The sequence below is a fragment of the Lemur catta genome, chromosome 1 (assembly GCF_020740605.2).
Source record: "Lemur catta isolate mLemCat1 chromosome 1, mLemCat1.pri, whole genome shotgun sequence".
Classification (NCBI taxonomy): Eukaryota; Metazoa; Chordata; class Mammalia; order Primates; family Lemuridae; genus Lemur; species Lemur catta.
In genome coordinates, this window is record NC_059128.1 from 74,903,747 (window position 1) to 74,927,469 (window position 23,723).

A 23,723-nucleotide genomic window follows, 5' to 3' on the forward strand; every position below is an offset into this window, starting at 1 on the left:
CCAAGAGCCTCCAGGGTAACTCAAGACAGCAGCCGAGAAACAAGTCAGGGGTCTTTAATTTCCTAACTGATCCTCCTCGCTTTTTTTACTATCCCTTGACAAAGAAAAGATCAGCTTTGCTTTAAATGGTTTTATTAAAAATTGTACCAATCGATGGGGGCAAAGATATGTACACACACATATATGCAGGTGCAGAACATAAACATAAAGCCGAAGACTCTGTACAGGTTAAGAAAAAAAAAAGTGGGTCCCCACTCCTCTCCCTCTCCCAGAGGCAGAGTGCTCGGGTCCCAGGGGAGCTGATCTGGGGATGAACGAAATGCTACATTCTCACTGGGTCTCCCCCGACAGCTCCTGAGGATCCAGGGACAGGGGAGAAGGCTGGGCAATGCCCCCAGAGCAGGGAGAGGCGCTGGCCACCTGCACAGAGAGACATAGTATAGGCCCAGGACCACGTGTGGCTCGAGCACCTTCAGCTCAGCGGGGAGGTGGGGAGGCTGGCACATCGGTGGAAGAGCTCAGCTTTACCTGCTGTTCCCTCAAGTCCCCACCAGCCTTAAGGCTGCCTAAGGGTGGCAGGTTAACCCCTTCCAGCCAGGATGGCCTGCTTCCAAGAGTCCTCACCCACACAGAGGGACCTTGCAGATTTTTCCAGCCTGGCCTAGCACTGACTTACAGAAGCCCTGCAGCCACGGCCACTGAAGTCCTCCCACTTCTGCTACTTTCCCGTCTCCCTATCCACCCCCCATCATGTCCCCCCAAAAGATGACAAGTGCTCCTTGCTGAACAGGACAGTCACAGTGGCTCCATAGCATCCTTCCCTGGAGGCTTTGAGCTGATGGTGGCCCTGGCTAGACTGTCCCAAACAACCCCCTCCTGGACATGTGCAGGTGGGAGCTGCCTGTGGATGGGGCTGGGCCACCTGGGGCAGTGAGACAGGTCAGCTGGGCCCCCTGGCCCTCGATAGAAGCCTGTCACCTAGCTTTGGACACAGACCCACTCCCCTGGGGGCTGAGGGAGGTCACTGGGAGGTGATCTTTTTCCATTGCGGATTGAACAAGAGAAGGTCCCAGGGGCAGGTCTCCTGTGGCCCAGACTTTGAAACAGGCCAATGCAGAGGGGCCAGGCTGAGTCCTCCAACCTCACTGGGGGAGTCAGCTGTCTGGCTGGGGGAGTTCCCTCCCCAGATCTGTCTACTAACTTCTAGAAACCCCTACTCTAGGGTTCTGAATTAGAAGGGCTGTTTTGACCCTTCCCTTCCTCCAGGGCATTTCTAGGATGAGGAGGGAGGTTTCCAGTCTCTCTCCCAACCCCCACCCTCAGCAAGCCACAAAACCCCACATCTTCAGCTGGTGAGAGGTCAGGACACAGGTCAGACTCTCCCTCCCTCTAAATCTGATTGTCCACCCCTCACCAGAGACAGCCAGCTCCTGGGGGTGGGGGAGGGGACCTGAGGGGCCAGGGGGAGGGGCACATCTCCCGAGGCTGGACTTGAGGAATGTTGAGGCCAACTCCCCAGGCAGAGGGGGAAGGGGCCAGCCAGGAAGAACTTCTCCTTCTTAGGGCTACTTTGCCTGTTATCTCCTGGGTGTTTGGAGGGGAGGAAGGAGAATCTAGGGGGCTTAAATTTTGTCCTGGCTCACCTAAGATTGTGGGTTCCTCGCTTTACATAAGATGGAGACAGTGCAGTTGGGCTACCTTCCACCTAGCCCCAGGCTTGTCAGACTCTGGGCTCAGCTCTTGGGATAGGCCACATCCAGCCTGGGCCTGGCAAGGTCTCAGAAGCTGATGGCTTTGCCTCAGCCCCAAGGTCTAGACCATTTTCTCTCTCACTCAGCTTAGGTGGAAAGTCTGCCAAAAGGGGTTAAAAGTGGCTGGTATAAACAAACCTGGTTTTTTGGTGTGTGCCACTCAAGCATACACCAGCAGCCTGCCTGTCACAGCCTTGATTCAGGAGAGGGGAAACAAGAGATGTCCTATACGCATCATAAAATGGGATGCAGACGCCGGGAAGGCTGGATTTCACCACGGTCAGTGTGTCCCGGAGCCAGTCCTCACGCCCGGTCCCTGGCTCCTCCTCCTTGTAAGCAGGAACCCATCTTAGCAGACAGACCATGGCACACACCCTGAGAATAGAACTCTGGCCAAGAAGAGGTAATATCTCCAGAACATCTGAGCAGAACAAAACAAAGGCTTATGCGCTTAGTTTAAGGTCCTTCCCCTGGAGGCTACTGTAAGCCCATAGGGCACCTCTGTGCAAATTAGGAAAGGCACCCCTTCCTCTGGGCACAAGCAGCCCCACATGGGGACACACAACTTAGTGAGCAGAGCACAGGCTAGATTTCAGCCCCCATTAGCTCCCTCTGCAGATGCCCATGTGCAGTGAACAACCTGCCCAACAGCACATCCAGAAGATCAAGGTCTCCTTCGACAGCACTGAAGACCTCCTCTCCGCAGAACTGGAGGAGCTTGGGCTTGTTCAGATGTGAGAGTCTACTCTGGACTCCTCCAATTTCCTTGGGTGGCCCCAGGGCCTTCTCTGCCCAGAGAAGCCATCTTTTCTTTGGGCCTTGCTTCACCTTTAGCACCAATGTTATTATCTTTTCTCACATATGCAAATGTTATAATTTAATTTCTAGGGGTCTGGTTAACAGATTCCTTTTGTCTGCTATCAGAGCTGCTTTGAGTCTCTCCGTGAGTGCCACGGCAGGGAGAGAAGGGACGAAGTCAGAGGCAGCTGTGGTCCTGCTGGGTTCCAGAGCATGCCCTGCCCTCCTGGCCTAGCCGGGAGCTGAAGGAAGACAGGAAATGTGTACCCAGCTTTGATGGTTCTGCACTCTAATCATTATCTTTTACTCTAAAAGTCACTTTTCAGCTGGCAAAGCCACTGTCCTGGCTTCTTCCTGTATCCCACTAGGTGTGAAAAAGGAATGGGGATATGGGGGAGGAGGTATGTTGTTTCCAAGGAAACCAAGGGGTCTGGGGTCCTCTAGGGCTGACTCCTATTGGTGGGGTGGCGGCCACATCTCCCAGCCCTGCCCCTTTATGTCCTACGGTGCTGTTGCTGGGGGTGGAATGCAGTCTGTTGCCTAGGGCTTTTGAAAGAAGAGCTGACAAAGGCACAAGCTGCTGGCTATGGCACGTTGACTGGCTATTTGGCTCATTCGTGCTTGACACCCAGCCAGTCCCAGACAGCCAGAGGTGGTGGTGGCTCTGCACCTTGGACCAATCCTGGGGCCTCCAAGTGGGACCAAGTCAGATCTGAGGCCTATCCAGAAGTTTGGTTCATTTTTCGGCATATTTGAGGGGTCCTTGGAGAAACCCAACCCTCCCTGAGGTCTGCTGGAGGTGACAGGGGCTGGGCAAGAATCCCTGAGCCCTTGGGGCAGCACTGGCTGGGCCAAGTGAGAACCCAGACAGATGAGGAGCTGGCTGGCCACCCTGGTAAAGCTGCCATCCTCAGCCGGAAAGGCCGTGACCGAGGCCCTGGTGGCTTAAAGCAGTGTGACCGTCAGGATCATCGCCCCATCCACAATGGATGGCTGACAGGTTTGGTGGAACTGGGAGACTAATCCAGTTCATTTCTTAACTAAGTTCCCGTGGAAAAACTATAGTCCACTCCCAGGAGAACATTGTTAACTGGTCATCTTCGACAGCTGGAGACTGAAGAATCTACTTGTCAGAGCCCTTGGGAGTTCCCACCGTCACAGACACATCAGCCTCTCCTTCAACAGTGTTTGACAAAGGCCCCCATTCCTGGTTGAGGCCCTGAACAGGGAAAGGAAGTCCCACTTGGGTATGTCGTATGTACACAAAAGAAATTTTAAAAATACAAAACAACAACAAAAAACAACTCCACAAGACACAGTGTCAGTCCTGCCCGTCGTCCTTCCTGTTCCAGACCGTGTTCCTGGTGCCCCACGTGAAGAGGGCAGCCCAGCCTCACCTGGGACCTGCCCCGTTCCTGTTCTCTTCTCCGTTCAAAGCAAGGTTGTGTAGGAAGAGGAGGATCTGCCACCACACGCGATTTTGGTTCTGCTGGTGCTGAAAGAAAGAAGAAAACAAAAAACTCCCAAATACATCCTTGGAGGACTCCTTATCATTTCCAATAAAAGTTGCGATCTACAGGCTCTTTAATCCTATCAGTTTGGCAAACTCTGGGGAGAAAGGGGGAGGCAAAAGAGAAGTGGCGTGTGGAGGAGATAGTTGAGTTCTCCAAAAACAATTGCAGTTTTAACATTAAAAAGAAAAGACCAGGCTCTGTGTGCACTATGCACAAGAGGATTAAACTTTTTCCCCTGCTTGCAGGATTTTCCAGAGTTTAGCCAAGTGCTGCTTTTAATCAGATTGGCTCCCGAGCCCCTCGAACCTCAGCTGCATGAACAACAAACTTGCTTCAGAGAGAAAGAGAAGTACCCCCCTCTCTCCCCCCACTGCAAAGTAACAGAGAGAACAAGGGGAAAAGGGGGGGGCCTCCATCTGCAAGTGATTTGACACTGTGAAGGTCAAAGGGTTAATCTTCAATTTAAACCACACTGCTGAGGCAGCAAAAATCTGATTTCATCCAGTGCAAGCACGCGCACGCACACACGCACACACACACACACGCACATGCACGCACACCCGTGTGCCTGCCCGCTCTCCCTTCCCAGCGTCTCCAGCTCTGTGCTGCCCTTTTTATAGCTGCTCTTGACAGTAAGCCATAAATAATCCCTCTTGGAGCGCTCTCCTACTGACTGGAGCCAATTAAACGTTAAGCAAGAACATACTTGAAAACAAAACAAAAACAAAGATACACACTACGCTCTGGAGGTTATTCCAGGTCCTGCCGGCAGGCTGGGAAGCCGGGGGCAAAGTTCAGGGGTCTGTGGCTCGCAGGCTGCTGGCTGGTGCCCTGCCCACACAGGTACCATTTCCCGGGGGCCGGCAGAGGCCGGGAGGGGACTAGGGGGTGCTGGAAGAGGCCGTCTTTGTTCTCTCTTTGTCTGCCAGGGCAGAAGAACTGGGCTGGGGCCTCTCCACAGGGTTCTCAGTGGACAGGGGAATAAAAACCTAGTGTGCAGAGAGGAGCCAGCACAAGCTGGACTTGGATTACTTCAGCGGCCCGGGCAGCAAGCGAGTTTATGTGAGGTGTCCGGGGGAGCAGGAGCCCTCTCTTAAACTGCCTTTAACCACGGCCCAGCCCCCGCCAGGCAACTACTCCTGGTCACACGGGAAGAGGACAGAGTAAGTCGGTGGCACAACCGGACAGTGAGCCCAGGTTTCCTGACTCCCAGAGCTTTGAAGTGACACCCAGCCTGGCCTCCCTGACCTGGCCCCAGGGAACCTGCCCTGGGCCACAGAGAAGAGTGGTGCCCACTGAGGCTGACCTCGGGGCCTGACAACCCAGGTGAACACAGATTGCCCCCCATCCACGGCAAGAGCATTCCTCTTTCCCCTGCGGAAGAGACTGGAAAATAACCCAGCAAGCTGGAGGCACAGCTCCTGCTAGGAGGGGAAGGGAAATCGGGCGTGCCACAGAAGAGGCCTGGCAGACACAGGCTGGGGAGACTGATGGCTTCCTCATGTTTTGTAAACAAAGATGAGTAAAAAGAGGAAACACACCCGGCTTAACAAAATCTGGTTAGAGTAAAGCCGCGTGAAAATGGACTCAGCTGCAAACCCGAAGACTTTCAGGCTTGTAGCAGCTGGGCAGAGGACCCCCTCCCTCCTCCTCCTCCCCTCCCCAGCTGCTGCCCAGGACAGGTGCAAAGGTCATATGGCAGAACAGAAGGAGAATCCAGGAAAAGACTGATCCCTGGAGAGGCCAGTCTGCTGGAATCCCAAATCTCCTCAGGTGCTTGTTTGAAAAGGCCAAGTAGCAATAATACTCATGAGCATAACAATAGCAGCAACACGGAGCGTGCAGCCAGGCTCTGTTCTGCGAGCTCCACAACTTTGCTGCTCAGCGTGGTCCACGGGCCAGCAACCTTGGCGTCACCTCAAAGCTTCCTAGAAATGTAGGCCCACCGACTCAGAAGATTGCCCAGGTGACTTTGAGTTATGCTAGAGTCTGGGAAGCACTGCTCTATACGTATTCAACTCCCTTGGTCCTCTCAACAACCCTAAGAAGTAGGCATATATTACCAGGCCCATTAAGATGACATAACTGAAAGCCTTAGATAACAGCCACCACAGAGCTAGTAAATGGCAGGGACTAGAGTGAACCGAGGCAATCTGGCCCTAGAGCAGCATCCCTTCCCATTTTCACTACGCTCCCAGTGCTACCATGCACCTTTTTTTATACCAAAGTGGACCTTCTAGCCTCTCCTTACTAAATCATCTCAAAACAGCTCAGTGGCCAAGGAAGGGAGATTACAATTCTGTGATTTGGGGCCTGGGCCAATCCCATCTCTGTATGCCTCAATTTCCCCCAAACTCCACTAACGGAGGCCACCTGCTGCCTGCGTAACTTCCTGGGCCCTCAGGTCTCTAGCGATGAGGCAAGGCAGCACTCTCACCTCCATCAGTTGAGGACGCTGGGGGACCCAGAGCAGCTGTGGGCTGGAGAGTGCTGTCAGAGCGAAGGCCTCGATGCAGGAGGCAGGCACATGGCCGGCCCTCAGGAAGAACCTGGCCTCCATGCCTCTGCCTGTGACGTCCTTAGGGCTCATGAATTGGCGAGGAAGGCATTAAGGGTGGTGGATAGATCCCCATACCAGGGATAAGAGGACCCTGCTTTAGGCTGGGATTTCCCACCAACCTGTTAGTGAGTCCTCACTTGACTTATAAGGAAAATGCAGGTATTGAATTAGATCAGTGGTTTTCACACCCAGTTGTGTCACTAAACCACTGAGGGGTTTGTGTCCATAGTCTCTGGGCCCCACCCAGACCAACTGAGTCAGAATCTCCAGGGAAGGGTCCCAGGAATTTGCATATTGAACAAGCTCTTTGGGTGACATTGTAAAAATCAGAAATCATTTACTGTGTATTTTAATCGCCAAAGCAATACATGTTAATTGTAGAAAGCTTGGAAAATATAAGAAATTACAATGGAGGAGATAAAATCACTTATGATTCTGTAGCCTAGAAGAAATGATTTGGTGTATTCTTCAATCCCTTTTGATCTCGTCCCACAGAGTTACACGCCTTACCCCAGCGGCCACGCCAGAGGTGAATCCTGACCCGGTGGTTCTGCGGCAGCCAGGCCACAGATCGGCTTTTAGAAACCACTGAGGTGCTTTTCCAACCCCAAGGAGCTCGTCATCTACGATTGCCTTCAGGACTACAACTCAGAGCTCCCAAAACTGAATCCTGTCAGCCTAGAGTAGGGGCGGGGAGCCCATTCACAGCCCCGTGAACCTCTCTGGGCACAAGCAGCTGCCACACATACTCCACTCCGCCTTTCCCTGCCACGGGGCAGCCCCCAAAGGCCATTTTCCAAAAGGAAACCAAGCTGCCTCGTACCAAGAGAATCAAAGAATGCCCTGATTAGGAGGAACTACAATAAATAAAATACTTTCTAAAAGTTAAACAAAAGGGCCTGACTAGAAAGGAAAGAAAAAGGACTTGAAGGGAGGCCAGTGGGAGAAACAGTAAGGAGGAAGGAAGTCAGCATTCACCCAACAGGATGAAGTACACAAAGACACCAAAACACCAGACAACATGGGTCCTTCCAGAAGAGGGTGTGGAGGAGCCGGGGAGAAGGAAGGGGGAACCAGGAAAGAGTAGGCTTGGCCTCTGACCCTTAGACACCTGGCAGCACCCAACCTGAGATCAATGAGGGCAGACCCCAGAGCAAGACCCAGCTCTCCTAGACTTGGCTTGATCTCCCCCCACAGGATGGGGGTTCCTAGAATGCAGGCAGGCTGGGCTATGGGGGATACAAAGCTTACCCTAGAGCCTAGAGCTCTCGGATTCACAGAGCCTGCAGGGTAGAACCAAGGCATGGAGGGAAAGAATAGAGGTGAATGCCCCAAGGGAAGGAGGCCTAACATGGTGGATCAAAGTGTTCCCTTCAGTTAAGAGAGCACAGGCAGGCATCAGAGACCTGAGGGTCTCCTTTGGCTCAGCCTCACTTCCTTGCTATGGTCAGGGGATGAAGGCAGTCGGTCGGTAAGTGTCTAAATCCCCACTGTGTGCAAGGCACTGCCTGTAAGCGCTGTGGCTCGTCCTGGGTAACCGGGAGCACGGAGGCACACTGTGGGCACTCAGCAAGTGCACGCTGGACTGACTACAGAAGAGCCAGCCCTGCAAGATAACCCACTTGTCTGAGGCCAGAACAACTGATGTCTGGTCAGGTCTAAAGATGTACTTTATGTGATAGTATCAGCCTCTCGCCTGAGGAGAGGCCCAACTGGTAAAAGCCTTTCTTTTTTTTTTTTTTTTTAAAGAGCTGGCTGTGGTGTCTGACAAGGTTGGGTTACATAAATCAAACTCTGTTTCATCCCACAGGGCCTCTGCCTTGAGCACAAAGCTTGTCCCTGCCCTCCCTGGATAAGAATCTCCCTCTGCCTCTCCGCTCTGCAGATCCAATTCACACCCTCTGGGGGCTGTGTGTGCCACAATGGGCCAGACGCTCCAGCCAGAGCACATTCACCCCTGGAGACAGAGGAGGAAGCCAAGCCAAGCAGCGCAAGGCTGTAAAAGAACCTAACACACGAAATGCAGATCTACCAGACGGCAATTTACACTATCTCACACTTAGAACAGGGTGCTTTCCTGTCTTCTCATTTGATCCTCACCAAGATCTGGGCCATAGGAATGGCAGGCAGTATCAATCCCGTGGCACGGACAGGGAACCAGGGCTCAGAAAAGTCATCTCGAGTAAGTCAGCTGGGAGGGAGTTATTTCAACCCTCGCCTTCTGACTCCAAAGGTATGTCCTTTCACTAAACTATTAAAGCATGTCCGCTTTTTATAATAAAAAAAATTACAGTATTTATTCACATTGTGAAAACAGTATTACCTTTTCAAAGCGAATCACCACTGGACTGCTCCCCTAGTATGTTTAAAGACATTGTTTCCAGATCATTAACTATTTAGGAACAATGCTGTGGACCAGAAAAAACAAACCTTTCAGAGGCGGAGCTAACTGAAGATCAAACAGAAATAAAGCTAAAACTGGTCTGAAATTATAACTTCAGACCATGTTCTGAGCCACGCTCAGTTCTTTAAAATGCAGAATTGCATATACTCAAGTCTACAGGGTGATCCACACTCCATAACGTGCCACTTTCCTGCCTCTTCCCTGTCCCCTGTCACACTCCAAACCTACCCAGGCCAAGGCCGAAGGAAAGAGCCTTGCAGTTGAGAACAGGAATAGAGATAAGAGAGACTTTCGGAAAATTCCACTTGAAAGAAGTTGGGAAGATGTTTTTGTTGAATTCAGCAAGCTTTTATCAAGCACCTAGCTGAGCTGAGAGTTATGAGGGATACAAAGATGATTAAAATATAAACCCCGTACTCAATTATATTACAATAGAATGTGGAGAAAAGCAAGAACATGGAACTGAGTATTACACGAGGCAGAACCAGGCGGGGCAATAGACGGCAGCTGCGTTGTACCTGCTTTCTGGAACGTGTTTGCTGCGCAGCAGGGATGAGGCAGTGAGAAGATCATGGTTTTATAATCAATCAAATCTGTAAGACTCCCAGCTCAGCCGATTACAGTGTGATTTGGGCATGTTACCTCACCTGTCTGAGCCTCAGTGTCCTACAGAACAGGGCCATGGGGTCTAAAGGTACAAGGCTGCCGTGGTGATTAAATGAGTACACATGCAAAGCACCGGCCGGGTGGCGGCACTGAGCAGGTTCGCCCTTCCCGGTGAGGCTGGGGAAACCAGGAGCCACCTCCGCACACTCTGTACGCAGGGCCTGCCCTAGGAGCACCGTCTCCCGAGCAGACTCGTGAAGTCCTGGGGAGATCCCTGACTTTCTACGCTGAGATTGGCCACAGCTGCCAGAGGCAACTGGGCTCAGGATCCCAGGCTGCCAGGCGGGGGCAACTCCTGGGCCCAGTGGGTCCACCGCCTCACATGCTCACACTGCTTCTGACCCAGATGCCCAAGTAGTGAGCAATGTGGCAAAAAAGAAAAGGGGAAAAAAAAAAAAACACTGCTAGCCAAGAGCTTCCTCAGACCAGCCAGCGGTGCTAACAGGACATTGAAGCCACCGCGGCAACACCAATCACTTCTCCAAGGAAGAAAGGGGAGCCTGGAGACGGCCAGTTCTCCGTTGAAGACATCAGGACTTCCTCTAACACAACTGGAGGGCACCGGGGCTGAGGGTGAGGGTGGAGGACAGGGTTGTGCAGTGTCACCATGCCCCCAGACCTTTGTTCTGCACCTCCAGAGTCTGGGGGCAGGAACTACTGAGAACTTTACCCAGTTTCCCCAGGGATCACTCTGTGTTTCAGGTTCCCTCAACCTGAGAACAGTTCCATCAAAGCACTGGGCAACTTCTTGAGGCTCACTGGTGTGTGCCCTGGTTAAAGCCAGCGGAGGCCACGGAGGAGGAGCGGGCCTGTGGCGCTTATGCAGAAGGAACCCAAAGTCTCTGACTCTCAATTTGGGGCCCTTTGCAGTTGGCTGTTCTTGTCCCATCCTGGGCCAGTTTCCCGGACAGGACAAGGCAAACTGGGCAAGGAAGAAGGTTAGAACCCTCCCCTCCACACATGGGCTGACTGTCCGTGTTCTGGACATGAAACATGCCTTCCTGGCTGCCGGATGTGGATCAAAAGGCAAACCAGACATTTTTCTTTATCCTTTTTTCTTTGTGCTTCCCCCAATTCCCTCCTCTCATCACCCACCCTCTAAAAAAAAAAACAAAACCCAGCTCCCATCCCTATGGCCTGCCTTAGTGGGGAGGGAATGAACTGTCTGGAACTACAAGGCCCTTCTCCTGGAAGAGAGAGTAGTCAGGTGCAGAGTGTGTGGGGAACTCGGCCTCTAGTCTGCCACGCTGATGACTCAGAAGCTAAATATAGCGAGCGATATAAACAGAGCCAGCCACAGAGCAAACACAGGGCCCCCAAGCCCCAGTGCTGGCTCTCACGCACACCGCTCTCCACGGCCCCTCCCCCAGCCTCACTCTTCCCCTGGCACTAGGCTAGGTCGACCTCCCACTCCTGGGACAGAGGCTGGCTCCCCAGAGACCTTTCTCACTCTAGGGCAAATCTCTGGGGCCCTGCCCAAGGCTGCCCCATTTAGAGCCTGAGCAACCTCACTAGCCAGGGTCTGAGATCCAAGAAACCCACTCACCAGCAAGGAGTGCATCCTGAGGGTCAGGAAGCAGTCAGGGGCTCTCTGAACCGGCTGCTGGGTAGAGAAGCTGCTAGTTAATAAACCATGTGAACACTAACTTGGGTACAACTTTCAGAAGAGCTCCCTAAGAACTATAAAGTCAGGTCCAAGTGAAATCCTAAAGTCATCTTTTAACACATTTCCAAAAGTAGTCAACTGTCCCTACCTTAATAGCTATTTGTATTATAATTCCCAAAGGCCTTTCCCATCAACTCTGCAAGGTTAAGTATTGGAAACCAAGGCTTGGAGAGATTAAATGATTTGTCCATGGATATAGAGAACCTGTAAGTGGCAGAGGTGGGATTTTAACCCAGATCTGCCTACAAGTCCAGGATCCTTTTTATGATATTACAATGAAGGATGGTTTCAACTGAGTTGCTGAAAGTTTTCTCAGGTTTCAGTTTCCAAAAAGTCTAATTCAGGGAATTTCTAAACCCAACTTTTCTGAATGGAGACACTCTGGTCCAAGTGAAAAGGCTATTGACAACATGAAGAATTCCAATCCTCTTATAGCTTTACTCACTCAACGGTCTACAGTAGCTACCTTTTTTGAGGATCCTTGGTTCCTTATCATTGCCCAGAAATACCCCAACAAATGTCACGATGGGCCATTGGGACAGGAGACTTTCCCAAGGGGAGGGGACACCAGTTTCTGCCCCTCCTTAGGCCCATGCTGAAGGAGACCATGGCACAGGCAAAGGAAAGAAGCTGGGACTCAGATCTTCTGGCCAGGGCAGCCTGTGAGCTCAGTGAGGAAGCAAATCTGCCCCTCACTCTTCTCTGCAGAGGCTGATGGACGTGGAAACACCATGGCACTACCCTCACAGAACCCAAGTCAAAGTAAGTCACAGTCAGCAGACCATTAGGGTCCTTGCTACAGTTTGTCAGCTCAAGAAGGAGCAAAGAGGGGAACTTCATTCCTGAACCAGCCAAAGGAGAGTGGGATGTGTGGCGCGGTTCAGACAGGCTTTTACCTCCACTTACTCTGCCTCTGCCTCTCTTGCCGCTCTGCAGACCCAAAGAGCTGACAGTGAGCACTCTGACCCTCTGGTGGATCTGGAGAAGCCACCAGAATTGATCACTGGGGTAACCAGGCTAGTCCTCCACCTGACAACACTCCCTGGAAATATACTGAAAGAGAACATGGCCTGCATAAACTGACACCCAGGGGAACTTGGAACCTGTTGCACCTTGGGTCATGTTGATAAGCTCAATTTGCTGCAATGCCATCCTTTCCCATCATCACACCTCCTCCCTCTGCTCCACACCTCCAAGGGAGAAGGTTCCTCCAGTGCAGAGAGATGAACAACTGAGGTCTGTAATTGGGCCAAAATGAGGGACCCCACATTCCCTACAGGACTATGCACCAATGGCCATTGTCTGCCACAGGACGCTGTCCTAGATCCGGGGGAGAGGAGGTGGTCAGGCTTACTCAAGCTCCTTACTGGGTTGCCTCTCTCAGCTCTCTAAACTCAACCTACAATGGTGAGGAATGACTATCATTCTCTGAGGAGACATGGATAAGGCCAAGGTTTACAACTGACCAGAGCCTGGATGCTGATTTATCTGGACAGGGCAGGTGGAGGGAAGTTGGGGGAGGCAGCTCTGTCAGGCATCAGACTGATAGGTGGACTGGGAAATGAACTGTGAACAAGAACAAATGTGTGGGACAATCAGGATTATAAACACACAGAAGGAAACAAGCATTCAAGAATATCTACTATGGGCCAAGAATATCTACTATAGGCTCATGCCTATAATCCAGCACTCTGGAAGACTGAGGTGAGAAGATCGCTTGAGGCCAGGAGTTCGAGACCAGCCTGAGCAAGAGCCAGACCTCGTTTCTATTAAAAATAGAAAAAAAAAAAAGTATCTACTATGTGCCCTCAATATTCATAGGTATTTTTTCACTTATTCATCACAATAAAATTCTGTGGCATTAACTCTAATTTGCAGAAGAGGAAACAGGCTCAGCAAGGTCAAGTGACTTCCCGGTGGCTAGCAGGTGGCAGAGCTGGTATTCAAATTTGGGCCTTCTGACTCTGTACCTGAATCCTAGAGACTTAATCCTAGATAACTTCCTTCCCAGTGCCTCAGTTTCTCTGCCTACAAAAATGAGGGAAGGGAATAGGGAAAGAAAATAAAGGATAAGAATGGAGGCGTGACAACAGTACTTTCTAGAAATGAAATATTAGACTATAGTTTATATAAGAATTAAGTTCAGAAAATGACTCACTTCTTAAAACCAGCTGCCAAAACGTCCCAGGAGGGCTAATCCTCCACCTGCCTGAAGCTATCAGCCTAGCCCTTCCCACAGAATGAGTTCCTAGTGAAGATCTGTGAGCAGGGCCAGTGAGGAGGGGATTAAAAGCAAGAGGACTCCAGGGAGAAATGATGCCAACCAGCAAAAAGCAGGGCCAGACCTTAGGATAAGGGCCTCCTTCCCCTCCTGTTCAGGCCTGAGGCAGGAAGAAGGCCCCCAGGAATGTGTCACAGTCCTATGCCAGGGCACAGCTGGGCAAGGGATGCCTCCCAGCCTGCTCCCAAGCCTACAGGGGCTCACCAATGGATGGGGGAATATTCTGGGAAACAACTGCTGAAGGAGATCAGATTATTGTAAATGAAGCAAGCTGCCTTCCAGATAGTCTTCTAGATGAGTTCAGGAGACCCACAGCCACTGTGTCCTCCCATCCTCTGCAGCCCCAGGACTGGAAACTGTGAGCTGCGTTCAGCCCTAGGCCTGTACAACCAGGGGAGGAAGGAGGCCAAGAGACTGAAAACCAGAATCTGAGTCCACACATGGACTGAAGGGGAAACACTAAGCCAAGTCTCCACCAAACGATCAAAGGAGGGAATAGCGACTAGAGCTTGGGCCTATTATCTAGGCATAGGGCCACCCTCCCCTCCTGACCATTAAGGGACTGGAAGAGCCAAGTCCAGGTCTAGTCCCAAATTTCCCTCAGAACTCCTTGGCAGGGGCACTAACCATATCTAACCTGATGGCCTGTTCTCAGGAAACCCAAGGTCAATTCCTCTTCCCCTGGCACTGGTAATGGCTTGGCCCTTCAGTCAAACCCACTACAACCAATAACTCTCCCCTGGTCACCTGAAGTTACCCATCTAACCTCACGGTCTGCCCAATCGTGGTTATTTATTCTCTTGATTTCCTGACAGACAGACAGACAGACAGAGACACACATGCACCCACAGGCACATGCACACTGAGCCAGCTGGGCCAGGGACACAGTCCCAGAGGTAGGGAATGTGTTCCCTTCCAGGTGGCATGCCTTTGGCTTCAGCTGTGGCTGTACTAGGGCGGATCCGGCCTCAGGCTCCTCTCCCTGTCTTGGCAGCCGTCCAGAAAGCCAGCCTAGAGAGGAAGGGTTAAGTGCCTGGGGGCCCAGCCCAGACAGAGGCTGCCGGGGCAGGGCAGCCTCCAGTCAGTGGCACGGAGGGCTCCTCCAGCACGAGCCTGCCAGCCGCCTCCTTTGTTGATGGACTCTGCCACATGCTCCACTGACACGCGATGCTCCGCCCTGGCGGGGCTGGTGCCAGGCTGCCGGCCAAGCACCCGGCCGAGCGCCCGGCTGGCCGCCAGTCTGGGGAGACGCTCCGAGGTACACTCTCCACAGTCCCAGGCCTCGGTTCCCAGACAGACAGTGAGGAGCGGCCTCCCCAGCTGGAAAGTGTCAGGTTTCAACCGGTTCTACCACTTTCCCCCACTCAGGCCCCATCCCTTGGCCTGGTTACCGGGTTCCCACTGTACCTCAGCCAGGCACCCCCCAACTGTCCAGACTCACTGCAGCACCCTGAAAATCTTGCCCTTAGTTCTGTAAGGGACAATCTCCTGATCTTGGTCTCGGGAAGGGACAGTCTGTCAAGCAAGGCTGCAGAAAGCCATTCCATTCACAGGGAGCGACTGTAGCATCTCCTGACACCACTCTTATGTAGCATGAGCTGGGAGTGGGCAGATAACCAAAGTGGAGCTCAGAGATGAGGGCAAGATGCTCATCCAGTTGGGCCCATCCCGTCCATGGGAATTGTAATAGCCAAGGCCAAAACTCTGGGACCACATCCTTGAGGCCTGGCAGAGATAGAGTTGCTGAAAAGATGAGAGCAGCAGGCCCTGGCCCCCAGCCCCAGCAGACACACCCGCCCCCCCCAAGCTCCCATGCCTACTTGCTGCACATGAAGCCGGTGGAACTGGTCTGCAATGCGCTGAAGCTTTCGGGCAATCTGTACCTCTGCTCGATGCTGCCACTGCCCTTCAGCAGGCTGTTCCCCAAGGGGCAAGCCTGCAGGGAAACTGGCAGGGAGAGGAAGCCGGTAGCCAGCATTGCCTGCAAAGACAGAGGATGCACATCTCAGCATTCTCCACAACTGCCCCAACCTCCCATGCCTGCCCCACCTGGCCGAGACTTGAGGCCAAGGGTAAACCCTAGTATGATAAGGGAGAGGAACCAGCCTGCCTTTATCAGGGCACTCGGCCAAGCGTGGACAGCCTGCCTTGCCTGCTGCCCAAGTGTGGAAAGTTGATGCTGGGAGGACAGAAGGGAACGGTCCCAGCCATCCTTTTGGTTCTCTGCTCACTGTCAGTGCCATGGCAAAGGGCAGGGTGGTAATGTGTTGTGGGTGAACAAGCCAACCTTCTGTTCTTATTTACCAAGCTACACTGACCACAATTGATTATTCATGTAGTAGCAGGTTGAAGCCCTTCTCTGGAAAAGCACTGGAGGCAGCTCTCCAGAGTTTCTGGGTTGAGCAAACAAGGGACAGAGAAAAAGAAAACCAAAAAATGTCATCATTTTCTTAGTGCAGTAGAAGAAGGCTGGTCTCAGCTCTTGAAGCTCTGGGCAGCAGCACAAAAACAAGGGAGAGAAAACTCCTGAGAGCCACAAAACTGCCAAGTTCCTCTCCAGAGACAGCCCCCAGCCAGACCTCTAGATCAGTCCACACTTCCCAAGTGCTGGCATTAGAGCCACCGCTAGGGGCGCCAGCCCGCCTGCCTGCTGGCCCTATCCAACTTCTCAGACTCCCGCCAAAACTGCTTTGCCACAACTGCCCCATGGGGCAGTTCCCTCTGGGAATAACTGGAGCATCTCCTCAATCTGCTCTGTCAGACATAGCAAGGCCTGACACCTTTGGCCTCCCCCATAAGCTATTGTGCTAAAAGAAGAGAACAGCCTGTCTAACCCTGCCCATTTGCCAGAGGAGGGCATATTTCTCATAAAACAAACCACTAAAGTCTACAAATGAAGGGGTCTTGTCTGATTTTGCCTTGGAAACATCCCCTTTGCTGGCACCGAGCCCAGACAGGCCCAACCTCTTTCTCCAGTTCCCCTTCCAAGTCCAGAAAGTCCCAAGTGACAAGTGGGGGCCACCTTCTGCCTTAGGAACCTTCCCTCCCAGAACAGGCTGGGTTTTCCCCTTCCATGTCAATAGCGAGTCACAGAGCCCTCAGCCTTCTCCAGGGCAACGTGAGCTACTTTATGGAAGGCAAATCATTAGCAGGACATAAAAGGCTGGACCACTCAAGGAGCACAGGATGTAAAAGGAGATCCCATGGGCCCAAGGATCCCTCCAGGGAGGGACAAAACGGCAGAAAGAAGTGCAAGGCAGTCTGCCCCTTGGGGGGCCCGAGGAGCACAGGTGAGCCACAGTAATAAGCAGAGAAGCAGGAGGTTGAGAGCGGAGGAGCCAACAGCCCCTATTGCTCAGTTTGGGGGAGGAAATAGCAAAGGGCAGGTTTGGGGAGGGAAAGTCCCCTCTTTTCCCCCAATCTCTGTGGGAAGAGTCTTGAGGCTAAAAGCACTCACCATAAAAGAGTCTCTGGGGTTCCTCGGTCACCCCACAAGGCAGCATGACACCCTGGCTCGGGGAGGCTGGGCTGAGGGTCTGGGTGGCCTTGTCTTCCTGGCTGGTGGGGCGAAGCCCAGGGCCACAGCAGTGGGTGAGAGGGAAGAGCTGAAGCCGGCTGAGGGGGCAGTCCAGCTGGCTCTGGGCAAACAGGTCAGCAGAAAGCACACTCCCGGGCTGGGTCCCCGACTCCCCATCCTCTGGTTGGAACACGTCATCCTCCAGCTCCTCCACACACTGGGATGGCTCCATCTCCCCTGTTAGGGAGCAATGCAGGCATATAGGATGCTGCCCCCCCCCACCTTCTTATTTGAGAGAGCAGGGCCTGTACATATGACATACAACCCTGGTAATAAAGCACAGCCAAGGGTGACACCCACTCCCCAAATGTGGACTGCCTCAATGCTGAGGGACTCTTTACACCTCTTCCTTGGGGCCACCCAGCACCACCCTTTACACCTCCTCCCCTTTCTAAACTAGGCTGGTCATGAAGTTTGACTCTGAGGGTTGTGAGCAACAGCAGAGGCAGGATCAGCTGCTACAAGCATGCAGGGTACTTGGGAAGCGTAAACCAGACTAGCCTCTGTAAGTGGCTTTGGGAGGGCAGAAGGGGGCCGTGGCTGGCTATACACACAGTGCTCACAACACACACACACAAACACCACCCTAAGGCGTAATCTCCAAGCTCTCATCTCAGTCTGAGCTGAGCTCCAGACTCAGCAGCAAAAACAAAAGCCAGCAATCCTAGGGCAGCCAGGTTCCCTCCAAACCTGCTAAGCCCCGCCCTACTGCCCATTTACTCTAGTCTCCACCCCCTGCTTGCACAACACAACAAACAGGCTCTGCAGTGTGGTAAGAGTATGTCCTGGGAGAGGAGATAAAGACCCAAGTTAGCCATTGCAGCTGCCCTCTCAGCTTGCCTCGAGCAGAGTAAAGCTGTCTTGCCCACTACAGGTTGGCCTAGAGGGTAGGTCCAGCCTCCAGCAAAGTTCCAGCCTCCCCCAGCGCAGTCTACTCACTAGTCTCCAGGACTTCAAATCTTCATCCCCAGTCTACCATTCCTGCCAGAGCTTAACCTGAGATTGGTGGAACCTGTCTCACAGAAGGAAGTAAAATTCAGCCTTCTCTCTATGACCTCACTCACTGCCTATACTATTCAGGTTGTTGATGTGAGTTTCTTGGTGACAAAGAAGTTCCTCTTTGCTCTACCTGATGGCTCTTGGAAGTCTGAGCTTGGAGCCACTCAGCATCTTGAGCTTCCAACCCAGCCCCCGACACACACATACCATGAACCCCTTAAGGCCCCCAGAGCAACCAGAAGCAGCAACCACTTGAATGGTTAAGGATACAGAGAGACAACGTTCATCTTTGTCAGACTCAATTAGAGATCTCCAGGAGTTCTGTCCCGCAGTCTCTTGCCTTTGAAGAACAAGCCAAATGGTCTGTGGCTTGGGAAGTACTTAAAGGAATCTGAGTAAAACTCAGAAATCCTGCCTTTCCCATATGCAAGCTCTCTCTGAGGTGTCTGCTTTAATTCTCCCTCGAACCCACCCAGTCCCCAAGCTATCTATAGTATTGTCTCTGCCCTCTTGCCTGGAGAGTGAGGAGATGCCTGCTAGGATGGCAAAGCAAACACATGGTGTTATTTGGATAGTGTTTCCAAAGGGGCAGGTGGGGGGGCGGCTGTATTCCAGCTTATCAGTAACAGGAAACAAAGTTTCCTGATGAAGGGACCAAGTGCTGTCCTGCCAGTCACCTGGCAGGGGCTCCCCTCCTGCCTTCCAACCTCCTCTCTGCAGGCTGGCAATCCCAACCTAAGAAGGGGCCCTCCAAAGCCAATCACAAGCAGGAGTCATTGTCTTGGTTTTTCCTTTGAAGCCTATCACCTCCCCCTCCTCCTCCCAGCAAAGCCCCAAAGTTCAACCCTTGCCTGGACTGGGCAGTGGGGGAGGTGCAGCCAGAGGGTGTGGCTCTGTGAGCCCTGGGGACCCTCCCACTCTCCACAGGAACTACAGGTGGCTTTCCTGTGGGTGGGAGCCCCTGAAGGGGTGCTGGGCAAGGCCAAGTGTCAGCTGGGAAAGGGTGAAGAGATCCCTTCCTCCCTCACCCCTGAGCTGAAGTGGTGATGTCCAGACTGGTAGGAGGGGGACACTTCTCGAGAACACTGCCAAGGAATGCTTTATTCCTAGCAAGGGGAACTAAAACCTGCTGGAGCCATCCCAGCCCTTAAGGGCTCAAAGAGGGATGCTGAACTTAGACTCTTCCTCCTTTCTGAAGGCACCAGCCAGACACCCTGAGCCTCAACAGTGGTTAAAACCTAGAAACACACACACACACACCCACACACCCCGCCCCCCAGACCTGGGTGACTCCAGGAGAGAGTCTCGGCCTCCGAGTCGTGATGCCAGGGCTCCGCGCCAGGGTCCAGCGTGATGAGCACTCTGGGGCTTGGCGCCCAGACTCGATTGGGAAGGAGGGAAAAAGCCCAGCTGTTAAGGAGAGGAGCCTTCAAACTCCGCCGGGAGGCAGGACGCCCCACAACTCCCGCACCTACCCCCAAATCAGACCCAGAGGCCGGCGGCGCTCGGGCGCCCCGGTCGGCTCAGCAGTGCACCCCGGGTCCCCTGCCCACATGGACCCAACTTCTTCGAGTCCCAAAGGCTACACTCAAGTTCTCTCTTGGAACAGCGCGCCCAGGGGCTCCGCACCCCGTTCCCTCACCCCAGCACCCCAGTTCGGCATGGTCACCCCAGACGTCCGCCGCCCAAACCCCTCCCGGGCCCCCACGCGCAGCGCGACTCTGCCCCCCACTTCCCCGAGGAGGTGCGATCCAACTCCGCCCGGCCCCCGGCCGCCGCCCGGGCGCTCACCGGGCTGCGGCGGGCGGCGGGCGGCGGGCGGCGCGGGCAGGGGCGGCGGCGGCAGCGGGCGCGGGCCGGCGCGGGAGGAGGCCACTCCGCACGGAGCGGTATTGTTTCCAAAATACGCCCGCTCGGGGCATCCCGCAAACAGCTGATGAGGCTCCGCCTCCCTGCGCGTCACGCGGATGACTGGCCAATGGCGAGTGGAGCCCCAGGTCCCGGGCTGGGCGGCTGCCAGGGACGGTCACGAATGTGCGAACCTTCCCTTGGAAACATGACAAGGGGCCGAGCAAAATTCCGACCCCTGCCAGAAAGCGCTGTTGGAGCGCCGTCGCCCGCGCGGATTCTGTTCCTGACGCAGGCTCTGGAAGCGCCAGAGAGTCCCTGAGTCTGAGTCGTGTCAATTAGGTGAGGGAGAGGGGGCGCCAGAGTGACTTTTGTCTTCTTTTCCTCGGCAATGGACAGAATAATTGCTGCGCATTCAGAAAGGAAGGGGAGGAGGAGGCGGGGAGCTTTTAGACGCGGCCAGAGCGTCTAGAGGGTGCAAGGTGCGGATCCCAGTGGATCCCAGCCTAGTGGCAAAGCTCCTCCCGCCTGTCGGGCGGGTCAGAGGAAAAGTCCAGCCCCAAAGCTGTAGGAAGCAGGAGAACACGTGTGCTGGCACTATTACTGAGTGACATTCGAGTCAAACGCATCCAAAGGGGCCCGCCCTCACATCCTCTTCTTGACTGAATGTGGACACTGGCAAAATTAGCATCTGGCCAAGGAGAGGAGAGCTCAGGAATGCAGGGCGCTGCTTAGACAGTTGGCCTCACATCCCGTTTATGGCAACAGCTAGAAACTGCTGGGGCTGCCAGGACAGGAACAGGTACTGCAGATCGCCCAAGGGAGTACATGGGCTACTTCACAAACATTTTTGGGGTACCTACTTTGTGTCAGGTATTGGGCTACGTGTCAAAAACAACCTAGTGCCTGCCCTCAGAGAGCTTACAATCTACTATGAGAGGTAGTCCTGGAACTGATGAAAGTGTCGGGAATAATGACTGCTGAGGGATGCAGAAAAATTCCCAATGCAAAGACTGGCGAAGGCTCCAGGGAGACGGCTTTTGAGTTGAATGGGAAATTTTTTCAATAAGGAAAATCAGGTAGAGCAGTCCAGGCCTAGGGGCAGCAGAATAAAGTACTGAGCTGGAAGGCCTGCCTGTCCAGGGAGGAGGGGCAGGCTGGATGGCTGGATCATTGGGGGCACACTGGCATTTAGAAAGGGTCAGCATGGGCAGGGAGGTTCAGGTCAGATTACAGAAGTGTCCCTGGAATGCTGGGCTAAGGGATCTGCATTTTATAAAGGAGAGGCAGCAAAGATTTTATTGAAGATGAGTGACTGGACCAAGCCTGAACTTTAGGAACGATAAATGATGAGTTCAGAAATCAGTGAGAGGAAGCCAGTCCCTGCAACAGTCTAGGTGACAGAAGATGGAAGCCTGACCCACCAGGGTCAGTGGGACTGGGCAGTGCTGTCACCCAGCAAGTTGCTCTCCTGGGTTGTAAACTCACACAAATTTAAGTGGAGCTGGGACACTCAACCCAGCGGAGCCTGCAGTTTCCTTGTACCTTTTTCCTACCCATTCTTTCCCTAGCTCCCTCAGAGTGTACCTGAAAAAGAGTGAATCAGGCATACTGAGGGCTGTGGTTGCTAGAGTAGGAAAATACGACCCCCACAGGACGAAGAAGAGGGAAAAGGGAAAGAGGGGAGATTCAAGGTTGGCCAGCAGCCTACTTCCCCCAGGAGTTGACAGATGTCCAGCAAGAGATGCTGGAGCAAAAAGGACGTATATTATTTTACCAGGACACTTGGCCAAGCAGGAATGTCAGAGCTGGTCAGGGTGACCTTGTACTCGTGCCACATGTGGGAATATGAGGAGACCAAGCCCAGCCTCCGTGAAGGGAACTGGGAGCCCTCCATGGTTTCCCAAACACAGAACTCCTTCCTCACCTTGTTTCCATCCTTCTCTTGTCATTGGCTTTCCTCCTGGGCCAGTATCTCAGGCTGGCCAGTGGTGCCATGGGAAGTCCTTAGGGTCAAGAGTGGAACTGAAGGACAAAGCAGCTCTGAATCTGCCCTCTAGGACAGCACAGGCCCTGAGGGGAGGGGTCATCCTAGCTCTCCTGACCCACTCGAGATGCTAAAGCTCTGCTTCATCACAGCCCTGCATGCTGAATTTGGGTCCACAAGGCAAGGAAACCGGGAGAGCAGGGGTTTTACCTGGGATCACCAGCTTATCAGGGTCATGAGCTTTAGGGTCTATGGACCTCTAAAGCTGGCTAAACTGTGTTTGTGGCTACATACAAACGTTGTGGGTGGGGTGGCTCCTTAGCTTACGACAGTTTCTTGAAGGGGTCTGTGGATCTATAAAAGGTATTTGGTTTTGTTTTTGTTTTTTGAGACAGAGTCTCATTCTGTTGCCTGGACTAGAGTGCCATGGTGTCAGCCTAGCTCACAGCAATCTCAAACCCCTGGGCTCAAGCCATCCTCCTGCCTCAGCCTCCCGAGTAACTGGGGCAACAAGCATGCACCACGACACACGGCTAATTTTTGTATTTTTAGTAGAGACAGCGTCTCACCCTTGCTCAGGATGGTCTCGAACTTCTGACCTTAAGCAATCCTCCTGCCTCGGCCTCCCAGAGTGCTAGGATTACAGGCCTGAGCCACCACACCCAACCTATAAAAGGTATTAAAAATCACCATTGTAGAGAAATGGGGCTGGGGAGCAGCAGGAGGTTATCTTAGTGGGTCTGGGCAGTTTGCAAGTAACAGGGAGGATCCTACCCACTAGTGTTATTTATTTTAAGCCCTCTCATAGGCCTTCCCAGCCTGCTCCCTCAGGCTGGTTCTGAAGGACACCTGTGGCTTGGCCTCCTGTGCTCTCAGCCTCTTAGGTCAAGCAGCAAGGGGCCCAGCTTTCTGAGTCAGAGGGACTAGAGAAGGACGTCAGGGATAAAGGGGTCAGGGAGGTCAGGAGCCTCACCCCCACCTCCCATCACTGTCAAAGCAGGCCCCTCCCTCTATGTCCTTTCTCCCTTCCCAGCAGCATGGACTCAGCAGTGTCAGGACCCGCTGGGCTGCAGATCTGGGCTCTGAGCTCCCTGACCAATAGCAGCACCCTGGGAACAAATGACCCCTGGGCTTTTAACTGGGCTCACAGCAAATGCACATTGCAGCCCCAGCAAGCTCTCTCTCTTTCTCTTCCCGCTTCTCTCCCTGCTGACTGATGCTGGCTCTGGAAGGAGGGTCTCCAGAGAAAGAAGGCAAAGTTTCTCTGAAAGGCATGAGCGTGGAGGCTGACAGAGAGGTGCACCTCCCCTGACAATCTGGGAGGGATGCAAACAGTTAAGGGAGGCTGCTCTCAACTGGAGAGAAAACCCAGCTCCCTGTAGACAGTGGGCAGGAGCCCTCTCCATTGTTTCACCTGGCTATAGGATTTCTCTCCAAGACAAGGAATGGGCTCTAAAACTCTAGTAACTGGATCGCTGGGAAGGGAGGTTTTTAAAAAAACAGCTGACAGCTGAATAATAGGAATTACCAGGCAGGCTGCCCTGGGGTTACTGAGGTTTGTAACTCAACCCCCCAGGGAGGGGCTAGATTGGAAACTGATTTATGGGTAAAGGGGGTTCTTGCTGGGGGAGTTCATGGTGCCTGACCCGCTTACCTCTTAACTCCCTCCAGA

At 53.2% G+C, this 23,723-nt stretch overlaps 1 protein-coding gene across 2 annotated transcripts; it reads right to left on the minus strand.

Annotated features, from left to right (window-relative positions):
• Positions 1-115: 115 nt before the first annotated feature.
• On the minus strand, positions 116-20,121 carry BMF (Bcl2 modifying factor). Of its 2 annotated transcripts, XM_045531502.1 has the most exons (5): positions 20,008-20,121; positions 19,499-19,626; positions 17,098-17,394; positions 15,461-15,621; positions 116-4,044 (listed from the first exon to the last, which is right to left on the minus strand). In XM_045531502.1, the coding sequence occupies exons 3-5, from the start codon at positions 17,387-17,389 to the stop codon at positions 3,943-3,945; spliced, it is 555 nt and encodes a 184-aa protein (XP_045387458.1). In that variant the 5' UTR covers positions 17,390-17,394; positions 19,499-19,626; positions 20,008-20,121; the 3' UTR covers positions 116-3,942. The 2 variants fall into 2 exon arrangements, with proteins under 2 accessions (XP_045387458.1, XP_045387538.1); XM_045531582.1 differs by lacking the exons at positions 19,499-19,626; positions 20,008-20,121 and adding an exon at positions 18,157-19,447.
• Positions 20,122-23,723: the final 3,602 nt, after the last annotated feature.